The sequence below is a fragment of the Neophocaena asiaeorientalis genome, unplaced genomic scaffold (assembly GCF_003031525.2).
Source record: "Neophocaena asiaeorientalis asiaeorientalis breed wild unplaced genomic scaffold, Neophocaena_asiaeorientalis_V1.1 scaffold59, whole genome shotgun sequence".
Classification (NCBI taxonomy): domain Eukaryota; kingdom Metazoa; phylum Chordata; class Mammalia; order Artiodactyla; family Phocoenidae; genus Neophocaena; species Neophocaena asiaeorientalis.
The window spans coordinates 12,969,714-12,982,946 of record NW_020174268.1 but is presented as its reverse complement, the minus strand read 5'-3'; the positions used below and the strand labels follow the sequence as shown (position 1 = coordinate 12,982,946).

At 34.6% G+C, this 13,233-nt stretch overlaps 1 protein-coding gene and 1 non-coding gene across 3 annotated transcripts in view; both read left to right on the top strand.

Moving 5' to 3' along the window:
* Nucleotides 1-13,233, top strand: part of NBEA (neurobeachin) — a 609,882-nt gene that overhangs the window by 271,032 nt on the left and 325,617 nt on the right. For both annotated transcript variants that reach the window (XM_024755508.1, XM_024755505.1), the window contains one exon: nt 6,554-6,615. In XM_024755508.1, coding sequence (XP_024611276.1) covers nt 6,554-6,615 — 62 coding nt within the window. The remainder of the gene's footprint in view (nt 1-6,553; nt 6,616-13,233) is intronic.
* Nucleotides 65-171, top strand: LOC112406719 (U6 spliceosomal RNA). Its single transcript, XR_003004618.1, has one exon. It is a non-coding gene; the product is annotated as a U6 spliceosomal RNA (small nuclear RNA).

Below are 13,233 nucleotides of genomic sequence, written 5' to 3'. Positions count from 1 at the left end.
TGATGGAAATTAGCATATTTTATTATGAGGAGAAAGAGAAAAACTAGTTCTTAAAACTGTACTGGTGCTTGCTTCGGCAGCACATATACTAAAATTGGAACCATACAGAGAAGATTAGCATGGCCCCTGTGCAAGGATGATATGCAAATTCGTGAAGCGTTCCATATTTTTTTGTTATAAAGCAGAAACTAACACACCATTGTAAAGCAATTATACTCCAATAAAGATGTTAAAAAAAAAAAAAAAACTGTACTGGTAAGATTACTACCGGTAGTTTGCTAGTGGGACTCATAATAACTCCACAATTGTGTCCAATGCCATGTTATCTGTGCAAGATATTTATATCAGGTTTGTCAGGGTTATAGCATCCATACCTAAAAAACAATCTTAAATATCAAAATTAATTTTTTTGCCTATATTCTAAATTTTGTCTGGGATGAAACTCACTTTCTTTCTGCAAACCTGCTCCTTCATTTATTTTCCTTTCTCACTTAAAGGTTTTATCATTCACACTTTGCTCCTTTACCCTGTCCTTTAATGTCATATTCAGTTATCCAGAGTATTTTATTGTCTTCTCCAAAATGTCTTTCAAACTGTCTCTGCTTGCATTGCTGCCGCCTTCAGCTCAGGTTTTCATCATCTTGACTAGACAGTTCCTATTCCAGTGACAGAAAGCGATCTTCCCAAAATAGATCGAATTCTGTCTGCCCCTGCTTAAAATCCTTCAGTGGCTTCCTGTTGCCGGTAGGAATAGGATGCCATAGATGGCTCTCTTTCCTCTCTTCCTCCATCTTCATTTCACCTCCTTCCATCCTCTGCACTCCGCAGTATAGCATCCCAATTCCATTTTACTAGCAATGTCATGCTTCTTTATACCTCTGATGTTTCTCTGTCACCTCGGATGACTTTCCTTTTTTCCTTTTTTTGCCTAGATAGGGTTAGCATCATCCAACTCAGATGTCACACTCCCTATAAATTCTCCTCAGCAGAGCTGCTCACTACCCTTTCTGTGTGTCTAACACTCTGTACTCTCTGTGTCCTTCCTACGATTCTGTGTCATGATTATTTGTTTATATAAACTCCCACTTTCCTCACTTCTTTTTAAACTTAGCACCTGGCGGGGTATCTGGCACATAAGACACAAGTTCAATAAATGCTTTTTATTACTCAGCCATAAAAAGAAATGAAATTGAGTTATTTGTAGTGAGGTGGATGGACCTGGAGTCTGTCATACAGCGTGAAGTTAAGTCAGAAGGAGAAAAACAAATACCGTATGCTAACACATATTAAAAAAAATGTCATGAAGAGCCTAGGGGTAGGATGGGAATAAAGACACAGACCTACTAGAGCATGGACTTGAGGATATGGGGAGGGGGAAGGGTAAGCTGTGACGAAGTGAGAGAGTGGCATGGATATATATACACTACCAAACATAGGGTGGATAGCTAGTGGGAAGCAGCAGCATAGCACAGGGAGATCAGCTCGGTGCTTTGTGACCACCTAGAGGGGTGGGATAGGGAGAGTGGGAGGGAGGGAGATGCAAGAGGGAAGAGATATGGGAACATATGTATATGTATAACTGATTCACTTTGTTATAAAGCAGAAACTAACACACCACTGTAAAGCAATTATACTCCAATAAAGATGTTAAAAAAATAAATAAGTAAAAATAAATGCTTTTTGAATGAATTGCGCTCTTGTTCTTAAAAAAATACTTTTATTTTTCCTTAAAATCTTTTTTCTTCATCAACTTATATTTAGTTGTATAAATATATATCAACTATATATTTCCTCAGTTAGTGATGGTTTTTAATTCATTTAATTAAAGTTTATTGAGAATATACTCAGCACTGCCCTAGTCATAGATGTGTATGCTCTCCTCTTTTGGAAGAGGGCCCTTGCTGAAAGAAAACGTGATGTTCCTTAGAAGATGCATCCCACCTGTAAGTATGATTCCTCGCTTGTAACCGTAACGCTTCATACGCTTCACCTCCCACCATAAGGGGCATCCTGCTAGAAAGGGAATTTTTCTACACTAATTTTAAGGGTCTTAATTTGATCTTCGAATTCTACAGATGCATGAAGTCAGACCCACACATTGAATCAAATGTTTCTGACGGCTGTGTATTAAAACAGCATCACAGTACCTTTCAGTATTTCTTTTATTAAAGAAAGATAGTTTTGTCCCAATGGTCAAGCTTTTAACTTAACGTTCATTTACAGTTTAGTGGGATTTGGTGAGGTTTTGTCGGTGGTGGTGGTTTGTTTGTTTTATTGGCAGAGGAGGGTAGTTCTGAAAGTAGAAACTGACGTTTTAACCCCTAGTAAGTGTAAACCCAAAAGCACTGCCAGCGATTTATTTGGGTGGCAGTTCACTCATCTGTACCCGGTACGTGTTTGCTGCCTGGACCTGGACCACCTTAAATTTGTCTACCTAATTCAACTTCTCATGTACTTGTATCTTGGCCAGTCAGACAACGTTGAACAACGTTTCAGTGTAGTTCATGGTATATTCAAAAGCTTGTACTAGACAATTTCCTCACCACTGGAGCACCTCCTATATATTCAAGCTTCTTTCTCTCACATGTTGACTCTCTACACTCCATGGGTTCACTTTATACTGGTAAGGTAGTATGGTCCACAGTATTGGACTAGTATTTCTAGTCAGAATATTTATTCTGGTGAATATACATGTCCTGGTGAAAGTGTTCTGTTAATTGGCCAACACTTCTAACTAGATTTTTGCTGGAGGGGCACATTTGTATCGCTTCCATAGGGAATACTTCTTAATTGACAAGGTAAGAAAAGTCATCATGGAATAGGGATGCCATAACTGATCCTAGTGTCATTCCTCCCATTGTATAACTTACTCTATATTCTTCCTCTTAACTTTCAAAAACGTGTAATTTTCTTTCTTTCCATCTTTATCTACCTTTGAATTTTACTGTAGCACTCCAGTCCCACTTTCACACCCCCCTATATTCTAGTCAGCCAGTCGCCCAAGCTACAAAGGTCTTTTCAGAGTTTTTTCATCCCCTGCTCCCTCTGTACTTTCTGCTTAAGCTTTTGGTCCCCATGTCTGACCAACATATGCTACCTTCTCCAAGAAAACTGTCAAAATCACCCAAGTTGGAATTAACCATTATGACCTTTCTCATCGTCACATGTTGCCATCCTGTTAGTGTCAAATTATTTAAGTAGTGCTGCAGCAAACACAAAATGGCCTTTCAAGTTAAATGACTTGAATTCAGGTCCCAGTTCCACCACTTACCGTATGAAACATCTTGGGCTAGTCACTGAATCCCTTCATTTTTTTATCTCTCACATGAGGTGATAATAACTAGTTCAAAGAGTTGTTAAGAGAATCCATTGAGACAGCATATATAAGTGATTTGTAAATGATAAAGCTCTATGTAGGTCTTCCCTGGTGGTGCAGTGGTTAAGAATCTGCCTGCCAGTGCAGGGGATACAGGTCCGAGCCTAGGTCCGGGAAGATCCCACATGCCGCAGAGCAACAAAGCCCGTGTGCCACAACTACTGAGCCTGCGCTCTAGAGCCCATGAGCCACAACTACCGAGCCCCCATGCCACAACTACTGAAGCCCGCGAGCCGCAACTACTAAAGCCCACGTGCCTAGAGCCCATGCTCCGCAACAAGAGAAGCCACCACAATGAGAAGCCCGCGCACTGCAATGAAGAGTAGCCCCCGCTCGCCGCAACTAGAGAAAGCCCACGCGCAGCAACGAAGACCCAGCGCAGCCAAAGCTCTATGTAAATGTTAGATAATCTTAGATTGGAATTAAAAGATGGAGCCCTTGGGAAGGTGTAGATAGTGTCTTATTAATCTCCTGAGTGCTAACACTATCCTTTACTCATGAGGAGATATCAAATGAGTTGGTTTGATTATGAATTTCTTGCCAGACGCAAAAAGGAAAAAAAAAAACTCAACCTGTTTCAGACATAACAATTTTAAATATTTGCCTTGTGCATATATAGCCCAAGTATAGTATCACTAGATAAATTTGACTTTCTTGAGCTTGTGGTTAAAGTTATACCAAACCACGTTTATTACTTGCACCTTAAATTTTCAAATATAGGTGCTTTTTTATTTAGAGAATGTTCAAGGATAGTGTCATCAGACAATGCTTGTATTTTTCAATAGCTCTATTAAATGTCTCAATATCTCTAGATATCTTCAGTATCTCATATCTCTAATAAAAAATCTATTTGTTTTAGTAATACTTTTGTTAACACTTAGATATAGTGTCAACCAAAATGATTATATAATTTTTGAAAGGTGATAAGTCTTCCAAAATTGCCTCTGCTTGTGTTCTCATTGTCAAATTTAGGTTTTGCTTTTTTGTTTTGTTTCGTATTGTTATTTTGAGTAGGATCCATTATCATTCTGTTCATTCTAATTACATCACATTAGTAAAGGTCTATTGAATTGAAATCACAATGGCCTTTTTCAAAGTACCTAGAGTGCTGTTTGCAAACTGCAGTTTTGCTATCCTATCATTTTGTTCTCCTTTCCTTTGAACAAAGCATTGATGGAGCATTTGTTTATGTTTTTCTTATGATGGAATGATAGTATGTGTTTGGAAGAAGCATGAATATTCTTGTTACACAGCAGTTTTTTAGAAGTTCATTTAAAATTAGTCTGTGAGAAATGAATATAATTGCATGTTTTTCCTAATTTGTACAAGTTATGTATTTCAAAACTCTAGTACACAGAATATGTGGTGAAAAATTCTTTATATAATCATTCATCATATAGCCTTGTAGTCTAATCATTCTTTATACAGCTTGACAGTCTAAAATCTAAATTGATACGGAGTACAGATTTTATTTATGATCCTTTTGCTGTACATAGTCCTTTGGCCTTTTATTTAGTTTTTCTTTGTCAGAATTTCAAGTGGTTGAGTAGCCAACAGGTGATAAATGTCCCATTAATCTTTCTGACTCTCTAGCTCCTGAGCATGAGAATTGCTGATCAGTTGCAACAATTGTCTCTTAAATGAGCTTTTCACATCTGCCTCTTATTTCATTAGTTAACTGCCCAAAGATCTGATAAAATGGAATCCTAGTGCCTTTTTACAACTTGTTCTGTAGGTCTGTACGTTAAGGATAGAGTTGTTAGCAGAATGGGCACAAAAGGGTATTTATCCACTACCTACAATAAATATACATGCTAGTGTCTGGAAGACATTTGAGACTCTTTATTGAAATCACCTAAAGAAGAAAAAATAACTGGTTTCGCTTTAGTTTGCCATTTAGCAACAACTAATGTAAGATCATGGCATTTCTTACTATACAGGGCTTTTACTGATTATATTTGTCTTCATATAAAAAGAAAAAAAAAGTTAGTCTATTAATTTAATTTAAAAAACAGTTAGTTAGGGCTTCCCTGTTGGCGCAGTGGTTGAGAGTCCACCTGCCGATGCAGGGGGCACGGGTTCGTGCCCCAGTCCGGGAAGATCCCACATGCCGCAGAGCGGCTGGGCCCGGGGGCCCTGGCCGCTGGGCCTGCGCATCCGGAGCCTGTGCTCCACAACGGGAGAGGCCACAACAGTGAGAGGCCCGCGTACCACAAAAAAAAATAAATAAAAACTTAGTTAAAAATTTTAAAAAATATATTTTCAATTAGCAGACATCATGATGAGTATACTCTCCTCCTACCAGAGAGTGTTATGAATCCTTGGTTACATCTTTCTCTATGTGTTGGCACTTTAAAAATACTAATAATCATGATCTGCCTTCTTATGATGTTATACAGCAGTCATCTTTTTAATTGAAGTCTTGATGAATAATGAACATTTAAACTTTTTAAGAAGAATATTTTCTTACCTGTAGAATTGTAATAATAATAGCACATCACAGAATATAAATGAGAATTAAATGAGTTCTTGTACATTAACACAATACCCAGCACATAATATGTGATCAATGAGTAGTAGCCATTGTTACATATGTATTAATACATTTAATTCTTTTTTCTTCTGATGTCTATTCAGAGACTTTGGAAGCAGAACAATGGAATATTTTACAAGTATTGCATAATATGTTAATTGTATGTGAAATTCATTTTTCAGTCTTTTAAAATTCATTTAACAATTGACAACCTGTGGGTAATTACCTGTTTGTAAATTATTTTAATTTTGTTTTTTGGAAGAAAATTTAGGCAGGTCTTCAGTGATTACTGTTCTGTGCTCCAGGAAATAACATAGCAAATGTCATTGGAATAAAAAGAGTTCTAACTAGCTTATCAATTTTGATAGCTATCCCACCTTGTTTAAATATAAGAAATGCCTTGACCAAATAAATAACCCAAGCCTGAGGTCAATTTCTTTAGTATTTTTCATATCTTCTTGAATATCTGAATATTTTGAAATTAATGCTATAAAAATATGTTAATGAATGTTTCCATTCATTTCATTTTAGGAATTTTACTTTAAAGAAAGATTTTATAAGTTAAAACCTATATAATGAATTAACTTAGAATGATGATTTCTACCATTGTAATTTCATTTTGTTTTAACCTTTCTTTCTTGTAGGCCTTGTTTGTATGAAGTCCAGCACATCTGTGGTTGAGCTTGTTATGCTGCTTTGTTCTCAGGTATGAAATCTCAATCACTTGATTACATTAAACTACATGAGGATTGTTTTGTCACTAACAAAAGAATGTATGTGAATATATATTTATATATTTTAAAAATTTCTATCATTTCATAGATAAGGAAAATAAATTATATAGAGATGTATTTTATGTAGATGATCTTACCATGCAAATATTGATTTAGTCTCCCTTTCCCTTCCCTCCCTTTAGCTGTCTTATTATTTCCCACCTACCTAGCCTTCTGTTGTTCCCTATTTTTTAATCTCTGCAAATATATGTATATATAATTTGTTATAGATCTTTTGATATCCATCTTTACACCCCATCCTTTAAAAATGATACAGTATTATTTATAATTTTGATGTTCATTGTTAATTACATGGTTTCTTTTTCTCTCTTATAGATAATGAAAGCTAGAGGTTTTTTTGTTGCAGTAGCCAAAGTATAAAATATAGCTTATTAGTGAGGGGCTTTTGATACGATACCTTGCTGCTTTCCCTTTTTTCATGTAATTTGTATATTTAAATGTAAATTCTAAAAATCTACTTATACTATTTATCTTTAATAATCAGAATTAAAAATAGAATTATAATTGTTGGGTGTTGTTTTTTTAAGCAATTATGAGAAAATTATATGTAACATTTTTCTGATAACTAAAATAGGGACCTAATGGTCTTTCTTCTTGCCAGCTCTCCCAAGTCTCCTAGTGATCCCGATTTTCACATAAGTATTAAATATTTTGTAATATGAGAATAAAAAGACCTTATGTGTGTTTGTAATAAGTAGTTATTACATTATCTCTAATTTCCTCAGTAGCAAGGAAAATACATCTATACTGTTTCTAGTTACTGACCTGAGGTCTGGCTAAAACCACAACTAACTTCCAAATAAACAACAATATGGCTTCAATTGATCCTTTAAAGCACCAGCAGAAACAAAAGAACCAAAAACTTACCCAGTAATTTTCAGTCTCCAGGTTTACTTTCTTCAAGAATATATTCATAGGGACATCATTAGGTCCATTTTCCCCTTTTCATCCAGAAAGAATAGTAATAAGGAAGAAGTTAAAGAAAACAGCATTCCTGGCAAGAGTTCATCTGCAGGGCGTTTGAAAATTGTTACCTAATGCCAGAGTCCTGAGTTCGAGAGACATTCTGTGAGATCTGTCTGGACCTTGTAGGTTCTTGACAATGCACATTTAAAAAAACATGGTTTTATGGGGAAAATATAGTGTAAAATTTCTTCTTCCTTAGCTCTTGGTTTCACTGCAGTTCAGAGAAATAAAGAAGAATGTAGCATTAGGGTCTAGTGTCTTTGATGGCCTCATCATCTAATCATAGGTTTAACATTACTCATTTGCTGGCTCCAGGAATTCCTGCCATTAAGGGCCCTAGAGATGAAACTTTGCCTCAGATATTGATTGAAAGGAAGAGTGAGAAATTTAAGCCCTCTGTGCAGTGCACTTTCAGTGTTTCAGCAAAGCAATATTATAAACATGTCTCTCAATTTGATCTTTACGTTGAATGTTTAAAATAATTCAGTGTGCTTTAAATATTTAAGTGGTTAATTGATTAAATATACCTCATTTAAGTGACTTAAAAATGTATTTGTTTACTGAAAAAAGCTCCAGTTGTTTTATTTTCTATTAAACTGAAACTTTGCTTTCCACAAAAATGTTTTTAAAAAATAAAGAAACAAATGAGTAATCTTCCTTCGATGCAATTCAGGTGGGAGGAGTTTACTATTCTAGTTTACAATTAGCTTATAAAAGCATCTTTTGAAGATCATCCATTGTTCAACGGATGTACACAACCTTGGTTTTTGAGAACACACACAAAATGGACATGTTGTCAGAGTTTCTTAAAATAGTCTGCTCTTTTCTCCACTACTCAACTTCATGGTGATTTATACAGTAACCCATTAGCCAGGCCACACAGCAGCAGCAGGCTCCTGACAGAGTAATAATACAGTTGCTGATGCTGCGGAGGTTGCTTGGTTCAGCAGCACTGCCAGTGCCGAGTTCTCTTCTGTAGACCTAACACATCCTTTTGACAGTGGAGCTGGATCCCTGTAGAATTAGCATAGTTCTGTAAGCTATCTTTGCGCCAAGGCATAGGCAATCCTGAGGAATCTTTAAAGCTGCAGAGTTTTGAGTTTTCTTCTGTTTTACAGTCAGCCCTTTGCGGGTATTGATAGCTCAGTGTTCTTATGATGAGCAGTTACTAGGACTCATAAAAGAGCTGAAAATCTGAATGAGTTACTATCTTGATGAACTGCATGTATATGTTTCTCCCACAGTGGGAAATACAGCTAAGATATTATCCACACTGTGATTTAATTATTGGTTAAAATAAGTTTTCAATGCAAATAAAATTTTCTGGTTTATTTACTTGCTTAGAATATGCTTTTTTCCCCCTAAATTTGGATAGAACATGAAAGGATAGCATTTTATTTGGATAAAACAGGTAGCTAAGGGCTGAAAATGGAAAGGAAAATGCAACATTTCTCACAGCATTAGTTTTTCTTTCATTAGATGCTTTTATTTTTATGCTTTTGATTTCGGAAATTTCATGTTAACTACTACATATTATTAAGGATATCAGCTTCTCTTTCCTTTTTATCTGAGCTCCTGAATAAACTTACTATTGCCAGTGGATTGTGTGTAAAATATGGTCTAAATTTACATGAGATCATATTACAAGTGTCTGAAGGTACTTGTCAAGGATAATTCAGTTCATATGGACAGTCTTTTAAACTCTAAGGGACGTGCCATCCAGTCTACCCCCCAGTGGAATTTTAGGTCTCTGTGGAAAACACATTTTAAGTTTTAAGATGCTATTAGCATTATCATTATATTGCATTAATTGTTCCACAGATACACAAAACATTTTTTACCATATATGGAGATTTTTCTTTTTCCTGTAGATCTTATGACATAAAGAATTAACTATTCTTCTTTCCTTTCAATTTGTATTTAAAGTACACTTAGTAGTATCATTAAAAAAAAATTGGGAGTAAAATGAACTGGAGTAAAATAGTTAATATGTAGTGCTTTGAAAAATCAGTGCTTAATCAGTGAATAGTTTTCTCTGGAGTTCTTCAGTATCTCACCGTCTGCTATTGTCCTCTATCAACTTTTTTTTTTTTTTTTTAAGTTTTACAATCAGATGTGGTTGAGGTGCTTTTCATTAGTCTATATGTGCACCTAATTTTTCCATTACATTATTCTGAGTGTATTGTGTTCTTTGATGAAGAGCAGATTTAGTTTTCAAGTAAACTTTTTAAGGTACTATAATAGTTTCTAATTATTTCCAGATTTTTTTTAGGAAGTCTCCATCAGAGGTACTCCAGGAAAAATTGAGTGATGTTATCCCGTAGGATTTCTTTACGTTTTCATAAGTAAAGCTTAGCAGATGTCACTTGCATTTTTCTGTGCCTTATCTGTCAATAAAAAATGTTTTATAAATTGAGAAACTTTTATGTAAAAAAAATAATGTCTCTCAGTATTTAAGTACTTTCTGACTTGAAGCACTGATTAAGCAAGTGTATGCTTAATGTATCATTTTTATTCTCAATAAAAACCCAAAAATGTATAAGTAACATAAAGTAGAAGTCAGCCTTGCAAGTCTCTTTAGGATCTGTGTATGAAGTTACTAACATGAATTATTTTGTGGTTTTGTTTGCCTTTATTCTTTTTTTAAATACTTCATATACTTAAATAAAAAGGGTTCTAGTGACTTCACTGATGTGATCAAGGCCATCTAACCCAGGACCTCTAAACACAGCACTTACAAAAGTACCACAACTGAAGAACAGTCTTCCTTTTTTAAAACGATTTAGCCTTTGAACTTCTAAATTTTTCATTTTTTCTCCAATTTGATACAGTTTAGTCAGATGTTGCAAAGATAAAGACATACTTTTCTTTTAATTATATTAAACCTAAGATTGAGGTACAAAGACATAGATAAGATGAATATAGAGGGCTACTAAAGAATATTTATTCATAAGTACTCAATATTTAAAGAATTTTTGGTGCTTAAAATAGGAAGATTATAAATTTAAGAAAACTACAGATGAACTACATTTTTCATGCATCTTTCGAAATATGAAATCCTAATTATCATGGTGAAATTATGTCGCATTTAATTATTTAGTGACTACCTTTTTATTTTAGCATTGTAATCTTTACTAAAAATTTATTGATACATTCTTCTATTTCTTAGAGTCTAGTGTTATCCATGAAACTTTCCTGTTTATATAGCTGAATTTGAAATCAAGGAAGAATAAAAAGTTGTGGCATGATATTTTAAATTGAATATAATCAAGTGCTAACTATATGTGGTTCAGAAAATTGATCCTGTGAACTAAAAATAAGATTTTCATGGAAGGCTTTAATAAGATGGACTAAAGATGGACCCCTTGAAGTTAATAGACCTTCTACACGGCCTAAGCAGAGAAGGAGATTCAGTCTAAGCAAAGATCTGGCGAGAAATGAACCTGTTACGTGCTCAGACCAGTGACTAGCCTCATTTGGAGTGCATCAGAAATTAAGTAGCTAGATAGTATATGTATCTGGGTTTATTTGTGATATAGGGAATTACCCATTTCCAGGCAGTATACCTTGAGAGTATTTTCTCATATGAAATATTATAGTATGTTGATAGCCTAGAATTGAGATTGATAAGAAATTTCTAACTTGTAAATAGTGTTCAGTAGTTCATGATACCCATACAAGATACAACACTTTCATCCTTGTATAATGATTAGTTCATATCCAACCTGAATTATAAACAGAGAAGGAAAATGATGGATGAACAAAAGTTCTGAGTTCATCTCTGTGAAAACAGTAAAATATAAGAGAAACGACAGTCCTTTTCTCATGTTTGAATTCTCATAATTCTACCAAAATTGGGACAAAAAGAAATTGGCAAGATAATTACCAATTTCTGCAGGATAATCTTTAAGAGTGTTATAGTTTCTGTGGCACAGGAGAAGGAATGTAGTATATTCTGAGGTAAACAGATTTCCCTGAATACTGACAGACCACCTCCCTAGACTAAAGCCCCTTTCCGCATTTGGCTGCAATATCCAGCCCTTTCCTGTCTTCCCAGTTATTTTGATTGTTTGTTTTCCCCCTATTTTTATTTTTCTATATTCACATTATAGAAATTCTTCAGGCACATTACAACAACTTTGAAAAATAGTGAAACCGACGGTATATATTTCATTGTCCTACCACTTGTATATTCCCTCGCTTTTTGGTGGATTTTTTCTCTTTAATCCTACATATTTCAACATACTTTGTTTTATAGTAAGTTATATATAGTATCTTATAATAGGTACTTTTCTTTGTCCTCTTTTTCTTCCCTTGCACATTTCCTCATGATCATTTTTTTTTCCCTGTGGTTTTGTTGTTGTTGTTTAAATAATTATAGACTCACAGGAAGTTGCAGAAATAGTACACAGAGTCCCATGTACCCTTTCCCCAGCCTTCTCCAATAGCACCATCTTATGTAAATGTAATACAGTATCAAGAGTAAGAAATTGATATTGGTACAGTACTTTTAACTAGGGTACAGACATCATTCAGCTTTCCCTATTCTTTGTCTGCATTCATTTGTGTGTATATAGATCAATGCTCTTTCAATCCTTATATTGATGTAACCACTACCACTATCAAAATACAAAATACGGAATTATTACTATTACTTCATATCTTCCCAATTATTTCAAACTATTTTCTTTCATGAAGCTTTTCTGGCTTATTATATGATTTTAATCACTCCATCCTTCCCTTCAGCATTTGAAGTGCATGTATCTAGATAGTAAATATAGGTACCTGTTTACATGTTTTAATTGGATGTTCTCATGGGTGATAAAGTATGATTTTCTTTATCCATTACATTGGAGTTTCTTTCAGAGTAAGCATCATGCCAAGTATTTCCTCCTTATCTGAAGCATTTCATTCAACCAGTGGAGAAAATAAGTATTGTATAGTCTCATCAGTATATTTATTTAACATTAATTGAGATATTTTTGAATTGTAGAATTTTTTAAAACTATCCAAAAAGAAAGGCTACTTAAGGATGACAAAGCTTTAGAGTCATTCAGGGTCACATTATGAATGTTGTTCATTTCAATTATGCTACAGATTTACACCATAACAAAATTCATTTTATGTTTCTGTTGCCAGTGAAGTCTTCAGTTTTGCTCCTCACTGTGTCCTCCACATCTTGCAGTGTCCAGCACTTAGTATAGATATTTATTAATTACTTACTGAGTTAATTCATGAGTAAAAGAAGAACGCAGTCCCCAAGATGATTTGATTTATTTATTTTTGTTGTGGCAAACCATATATAACATAAAATGTGCCATTTTAGTCACTTTTAAGTGTACAATTCAGTGGCATTAATTACACTCACAATGTTGTGTAACCATCATCATTATTTATTTCCCAGAATTTTCAACATTCCAAACCAAAACTCTGCACCCCTTAGGCAGTAATTCTCCTGATCTCCGTTCCAGACTCTGGTACCTCTAATCCACTTTTTCATCTCTATGTTTTGCCTATTCTCTATATAGCATGTAAAGGGAGTCAAAAAATATTTGTCCTTTTTT